This window comes from Oncorhynchus tshawytscha, linkage group LG29 (assembly GCF_018296145.1).
Source record: "Oncorhynchus tshawytscha isolate Ot180627B linkage group LG29, Otsh_v2.0, whole genome shotgun sequence".
Classification (NCBI taxonomy): domain Eukaryota; kingdom Metazoa; phylum Chordata; class Actinopteri; order Salmoniformes; family Salmonidae; genus Oncorhynchus; species Oncorhynchus tshawytscha.
Genome location: NC_056457.1, coordinates 26,128,729 through 26,136,228, shown reverse-complemented (window position 1 = coordinate 26,136,228; position 7,500 = coordinate 26,128,729). Strand labels below are relative to the sequence as shown.

The window sequence follows — 7,500 nt, the reverse complement described above, 5'->3', positions numbered from 1 at the left end:
CCTGGTGAGGACGATGAGCACCCAGATGAGCTTCCCCGACGAGACGGCTTCTGACAGTTTGTGCAGAAATCCTTCAGTTGTGCAAACCCACAGTTTCATCAGCTGTCCCGGTAGCTGGTCTCAGACGATCCCGCAAGGTGAAGAAGATGTGGAGGTCCTGGGCTGGCGTGGTTACACGTGGCCTGCGGTTGTGAGGCCTGTTGGACGTCAAATTCTCTAAAACAACGTTGGAGGCAGGTTATGGTAGAGAAATGGACATTCAATTATCTGGACACAGCTCTGGTGGACTTTTTAATTATCTGGAACAGCTCTGGTCGACATTCAATTATCTGGACACAGCTCTGGTGGACATTCAATTATCTGGACACAGCTCTGGTGGACATTCAATTATCTGGACACAGCTCTGGTGGACATTCAATTATCTGGACACAGCTCTGGTGGACATTCAATTATCTGGACACAGCTCTGGTGGACATTCAATTATCTGGACACAGCTCTGGTGGACATTCCTGCAGTCAGCATGTCAATTGCACACTCCCTCAAAACTTGAGACATCTGTGACATTGTGTTGTGTGACAAAACTGCACATTTTAGAGTGGCTTTTATTGTCCCCAGCACAAGGTGCACCTAGTCTTGATATGCCACACCTGTCAGGTGGATGGAGTATCTTGGTGAAGGAGAAATGCTCACTAACAGGGATGGAAACACATTTGTGCTCAGAATTTGATAGAAACAAGCTTTTTTTTATTTCAGCTCATGAAACATAGGACAAACACTTGATATTTGTTTCCGATGTACTTGCATTCACACACTGACGCACAGCATTGTTCCACTGCTTAAGATTCCTCTACAGAGTGTCTCTCAGTATTTCCCTCCCTCCCTCCCTCTAGACCTATAACAGGCATTGTATAGCACTAATTAACACTCTGTCCTGAGAGCACAGCCATCAACTCACCTCCCTCCCCCTTCCTCCCCTAGTTCCTCTGTCTCACCTCCGACTCACCCTATTAACACCCTCCTCCGCTTGTCAGTGTCATGTCTCCTCTCCTCTCTTCTGCTTTCTCTCTTCCCTTCTTCTTTTTACAGTATTCTATTTTCTTATTTTTTCATCTCTCTCTCTCCATTGTTCTCTCTCTCTCTCTCTCTCCCTCTCTCTCTCTCTCTCTCCATTGTTCTCTCTCTCTCTCTCCATTGTTCTCTCCCTCTCTCTCTCTCTCTCTCTCTCTCTCTCTCTCCCTCTCCCTCTCTCTCTCTCTCTCTATATATATATATATATATATATATATATATATATATATATATATCTTTCCTTTTCCCTCATATGTCAGCTATAATTGCCAGTATTTGCTGTTAGATTTGATACCAGAAAAATTAGATAGTGGAGTTACAACTCACTCATCAGGACTAATCCATACAGTGTATTCGAAGTATTCAGACCCCTTCACTTTTTCCACATTTTATTACATTACAGCCTTATTCTAAAATGGATTTTTTTATAATGTTTTCTCTCATCAATCTACACACAATAGCCCATGATGACAAAGCAAATAAATTAAACTGAAATATCACATTTACATAAGTATTCAGACCCTTTACTCAGTACTTTGTTGAAGCACCTTTGGCAGTGATTACAGCCTTAATTCTTCTTGGGTATGACGCTACAAGCTTGGCACACTTGTATTTGGGGAGTTTTTGGGGAGTTTCTCCCATTCTTCTCTGCAGATCCTCTCAAGCTCTCTCAGGTTGGATGAGGAGCGTTGCTGAACAGCTATTTTCAGGTCTCTCCAGAGATGTTCGATCGGGTTCAAGTCCAGGCTCTGGCTGGGCCACTCAAGGACATTCAGAGACTCAAGGACAGTCCCAAAGCCACTCCTGCGTTGTCTTGGCTGTGTGCTTAGGGTCGTTGTCCTGTTGGAAGGTGAGCCTTCGCCCAAGTCTGAGGTCCTGAGCACTCTGGGGCAGGTTTTCATCAAGGATCTCTCTCTGCTTTGCTCCGTTCATCTTTCCCTCGATCCTGACTAGTCTCCCAGTCCCTGCCGCTGAAAAACATCCCCACAGCATGATGCTGCCACCACCATGTTTCACCGTAGGGATGGTGCCAGGTTTCCTCCAGACGTGATGCTGCCACCACCATGCTTCACCGTAGGGATGGTGCCAGGTTTCCTCCAGACGTGATGCTGCCACCACCATGTTTCACCGTAGGGATGGTGCCAGGTTTCCTCCAGACGTGACGCTTGGCATTCAGAGCAAAAGTTCAATCTTGGTTTCATCTAGCCTGAGAAACTTGTTTCTCCTGGTCTGAGAGTCCTTTAGATGCCTTTTGGCAAACTCAAGCGGGCTGTCATGTGCCTTTTACTGAGGAGTGGCTTCCATCTGGCCACTCTGCCATAAAGGCCTGATTAGTGGAGTGCTGCAGAGATGGAAATTTCTCCCATCTGTACACAGGTTCTCCCATCTCTAGACCTCTCAGACTGACCATCATGTTCTTGGTCACCTCCTGACCAAGGCCCTTCTCCCCCAATTGCACAGTTTCACCGGTCGGTCAGGAAGGATGAGGCCACTGTATTATTGGGGACCTTCAATGCTGCAGAAATGTTTAGGTACCCTTCACCAGATCTGTGCCTCGACACAATCCTGTCTCGGACCTCTACGGATAATTCCTTCATCCTCATGGCTTGTTTTTTGGCATTGACATGCACGGTCAACTGTGGGACTTCATATAGACAGGTGTGTGTCTTTCCAAATCATGTCCAATCAATTGAATGTACCATCAGTGGACTCCAATCAAGTTGTAGAATTATCTCAAGGATGATCAATGGAAACCGGATGTCACCTGAGCTCAATTTCAAGTCTCATAGGGTCTGAGTACTTATGGAATAAGGTATATCATTTGTTTTTTTAATTGCAAAAATTCAAAAAGCCTGTTTTCGTGTTTGTGTTTGTCAGTATGGGGTATTATGTGTAGATTGCTGAGTATTTATTTTATGTAGTCAATTTTAGAATAAGACTGTACCGTCGGTCTATATAGTTTCAGAATGCAGTGTATGTAAGGGATAATCAATGAGGGGCTGTGTGTTCTGTTGAAAATAATGAACAATGTAGAAGGTGTGTTCCACGACGCGCTAGCGGAGTCAAACTGACCTTCCACAGAGTTGCATCATTTTCCACAGAACGCCTAGAGCCCTGAGTTGATGATCCCTTTCATACCATGGCTATAAATGAACACATTTGCCACTAGAAATGTGTTAATTTGCCAGTAGAAATGTGTTCAGCGTCCACTGACATAACTAGATAGCAACAGTAGTTGCCGTGGAAACAAAACAAACAGACTTGCTAGTTCAGCGAACCAAACCATCAGTTCTAGCAATACCAATACTGTTTTCAATTCGACTTTCGCTTTCAAAAGCAGCTCAAACAAGACTTGCTTATAATATAGAATTAATGATGGATGTTAATGCAATGAAACTGTACCGCACACTAATACCACTTATAACACCAAATAGATTTTTAAATACCCAAGATACATCATGCAAAAATACAGTGATTGTATGTGTATGTCTAGGTGAGTGCATGCATATACACGTGCCTATAATGTGCTGCTGGGTACAGTAGTTGAATCGTTAACTAACTGAGTTATTCCCGACAGCGTGACTGCTTTTGCTCAGTGCAGAACTGCCCAGCCAATCTCCTTAGCCCTTGGTGTGTCTGTTTAAAGCCTGGCTTCCCTTGGTGTGTCTGTTTAAAGCCTGGCTTCCCTTGGTGTGTCTGTTTAAAGCCTGGCTTCCCTTGGTGTGTCTGTTTAAAGCCTGGCTTCTCTTGGTGTGTCTGTTTAAAGCCTGGCTTCCCTTGGTGTGTCTGTTTAAAGCGTGGCTTCCTTATACATTCTTGGCTTTAATTCATTCATTAATATGAGTAGTGAAGCATCACAGTACAGACCCTTAACAATGACACATGCAGTAACATTTAGGGAGCACCAAGACATCTTAGCAGATGAGAAAATGATTTTTATGCTGTTCTATGTTAGTTCTTTAATCCCTCTATTTCTCTTTGTCTCATCTCTCTCTCTCTACTGTAGTTGAGTTTTGGTGGCATGCCCTACAGTGGTAAGCCAATGGGAGGGGGGATGAAGAACTTCAGAGGCTGTATGGAGAGCATCAACTACAACGGAGACAACATCACTGATCTGGCACGACGCAAGAAGCTAGACACCTCCAGCTTTGTAAGTTACACACAGCTGTCACTGTCTAGCTCTCTGTTTCTCTCTGAATCTCCATCTATCTCTGTTTCTGCCTCTGTCTCTCTCTTTGTACAATATATTATCAAATTGCCTTGTCAAATGTAATAATTTGTCAAAGCAAACAACTCATTTGATGAATGATTATTTGATAACTAATGATAATCACAAGTAATGATAAGAATCTCCCTCCCTTTCTCTCTCTCTCTTTTCCGTAGCGTAATCTGTCATTCTCTTGCATGGAGTCTCACTCCTTCCCAGTTTTCTTCAACGCCACCAGCTTCCTGCAGCTCCCAGGAAGAGCCAATCAGGATGTAGTATCACTTAGATTCCAGTTCCGCACCTGGAACGCCAACGGACTCCTCCTTTTCAGTAACCTTGACGACGGAACGCTTGAGATCGCCCTTGACGACGGGAAGATGGGAGTTCACTTCAACGTGACGCAGACGAAGAACACCAGGATAGCAATATCATCAGGTAGGAGGGACAGGAACACACACTGAACTGCACACACACACATTTACCTTTATTTAACTAGTCAAGTCAGTTAAGAATAAATTCTTATTTACAATGACGGCCTACCCCTAGCCCTATGTGACTCCCAATCACGGCCGTATGTGATACAGCCTGGATTCGAACCAGGGACTGTAGTGATGCCTCTTGCACTGAAATGTGTTAGACCACTGCGCCACTCAGGATCAATTTAACCAGACACACTGTTCGGTTCTGACAGAGTGAAACACGAACGGACAACTAGTCAAAGCTCAAACCAAGTTTATTCATCCACTGGTAGAAACAGCTGAAAAGACAAAGACATGTTTCCACCAGCACAGGTATTTATACCCTCCTGTAAGTGGAGTCTCCTGCTCACACCTCTCAACACTACATCAGTGTTGCTAGGCAGGAAGTTAAGAGTCATGGAAGAAAGCTGTTCCTTCTCCCTTCGTCTAACCTGACCTGACATTCCTCACTAATCCACAGCTATAATTGTATGATTTTTAAGTAATTAATTTGCATTTTATTGCTTGACATAAGTATTTGATACATCAGAAAAGCAGAACTGAATATTTGGTACAGAAACCTAGTAACTTTTCCAGATCCATACTTCGTATACACCCTCCATTGACCCCATCATATACATTCCTCACACATGTAACCATTAACTTCTAGTATAGCAAGTATTTCAATCTAGAACCCAACAACACACACATACTGATCCACACACACACACACACATACACACACAAACCACACACACACTAACCACACACACACATATCCACACACACTTAACCACACACACACACACACAAACACAGACACAAACACACCTAACCACCCACCCATCAAACACGTCTGTGTAAATATCTTATCCTGCCATCTCGTTAGCGATGATGATTGCCTCTACCAGCTAATGACTAATTAGCAACAATCAGATGGGTACAGCAAGGTCGTTGTCGTGGTTACGCCGCTCATTGTTTTGATGCTGTTGTCAAGGAGGAGACACGGATGATCGCTAATTACATGATTGTGCAGTAAAGTGTGAAAATATGTTTTTTCCAAGAAAATATACCCCGTCTGCCTTGAGATACTTCCAAACTAAACTCTAGAAACACACTACTGCAAGGTTAACGAGGACACATAACCTCTTACTTCCATTTTTGATAGACAACATCTCTCTCTCTCTCTCTGTTCCATTGTGTGTGTGTGTGTGTGTGTGTGTGTGTGTGTGTGTGTGTGTGTGCATGTGTGCGTGCGTGTTTAGGTGTGTGTGTGTGTGTGTGCGTGCGTGGTTAGGTGTGTGTGTGTGTGCGTGCGTGCGTGTGTGTGTGTGTGTGTGTGTGCGTGCGTGGTTAGGTGTGTGTGTGTGTGCGTGCGTGCGTGGTTATATGTGTGTGTGTGTGTGTGTGTGTGTGTGTGTGTGTGTGTGCATGCGTGCGTTCGTGCGTGGTTAGGTGTGTGTGTGTGTGTGTGTGTGTGTGCGTGGTTAAGTGTGTTTGTGTGTGTGTGTGTGTGTGTGTGTGGTTAGGTGTGTGTGTGTGTGTGTGTGTGTGGTTAGGTGTGTGTGTGTGGTTAGGTGTGTGTGTGTGGTTAGGTGTGTGTGTGTGTGTGTGTGTGTGTGTGGTTAGGTGTGTGTGTGTGTGTGTGTGTGTGTGTGTGTGTGTGTGTGTGTGTGTGTGTGTGTGTGTGTGTGTGTGTGTGTGTGTGTGTGTGTGTGTGTGTGTTAGGTGTGTGTGTGTGTGTGTGTGTGTGTGTGTGTGTGTGTGTGTGTGTGTGTGTGGTTAGGTGTGTGTGTGTGTGTGTGTGTGTGTGTGTGTGTGTGTGTGTGTGTGTGTGTGTGTGTGTGTGGTTAGGTGTGTGTGTGTGGTTAGGTGTGTGTGTGTGTGTGTGTGTGTGTGTGTGTGTGTGTGTGTGTGTGTGTGTGTGTGTGTGTGTGTGTGTGTGTGTGTGTGTGTGTGTGTGTGTGTGTGTGGTTAGGTGTGTGTGTGTGTGTGTGTGTGTGTGTTAGGTGTGTGTGTGTGTGTGTGTGTGTGTGTGTGTGTGGTTAGGTGTGTGCATAACAACAGGGAATGCCCCAACTGTTATTTATTATGTATCTCCCTCTCTCCCTCCCTTGCCTACACACACATAGGGATGGGCAGTATACCTTATTTTACGATATACCGGTATTGATGCCTGGACTGGTTTTGTTTTTTACTTTAACCTCTATAACGGTATTTGAATGTTTGGTTCGTTAAATAACCCCTCTCTGTCCCTCTCCCCCTGTCTCCCCCACCCCTCTCTGTCCCTCTCCCCTGTCTCCCCCCACCCCTCTCTGTCCCTCTCCCCCTGTCTCCCCCCACCCCTCTCTGTCCCTCTCCCCCTGTTTCCCCCACCCCTCTCTGTCCCTCTCCCCCTGTCTCCCCCACCCCTCTCTGTCCCTCTCCCCTGTTTCCCCACCCCTCTCTGTCCTCTCCCCCTGTCTCCCCCACCCCTCTCTGTCCCTCTCCCCCTGTCTCCCCCCACCCCTCTCTGTCCCTCTCCCCTGTCTCCCCCAACCCTCTCTGTCCCTCTCCCCTGTCTCCCCCACCCCTCTCTGTCCCTCTCCCCTGTCTCCCCCCCCCCTCTCTGTCCCTCTCCCCTGTCTCCCCCCACCCCTCTCTGTCCCTCTCCCACTGTCTCCCCCCACCCCTCTCTGTCCCTCTCCCCCTGTCTCCCCCACCCCTCTCTGTCCCTCTCCCCTGTCTACCCCCACCCCTCTCTGTCCCTCTCCCTGTCTCCCCCAC

At 46.2% G+C, this 7,500-nt stretch overlaps 1 protein-coding gene across 1 annotated transcript in view; it reads left to right on the top strand.

Annotated features, from left to right (window-relative positions):
• LOC112227472 (contactin-associated protein-like 2) overlaps window positions 1–7,500 on the top strand; it is a 132,262-nt gene that overhangs the window by 968 nt on the left and 123,794 nt on the right. Inside the window, exons 2-3 of the mRNA XM_042308824.1 lie at window positions 4,076–4,219; window positions 4,453–4,711. Of these exons, the coding sequence (XP_042164758.1) occupies window positions 4,091–4,219; window positions 4,453–4,711 (388 nt within the window). The 5' untranslated portion in view covers window positions 4,076–4,090. The remainder of the gene's footprint in view (window positions 1–4,075; window positions 4,220–4,452; window positions 4,712–7,500) is intronic.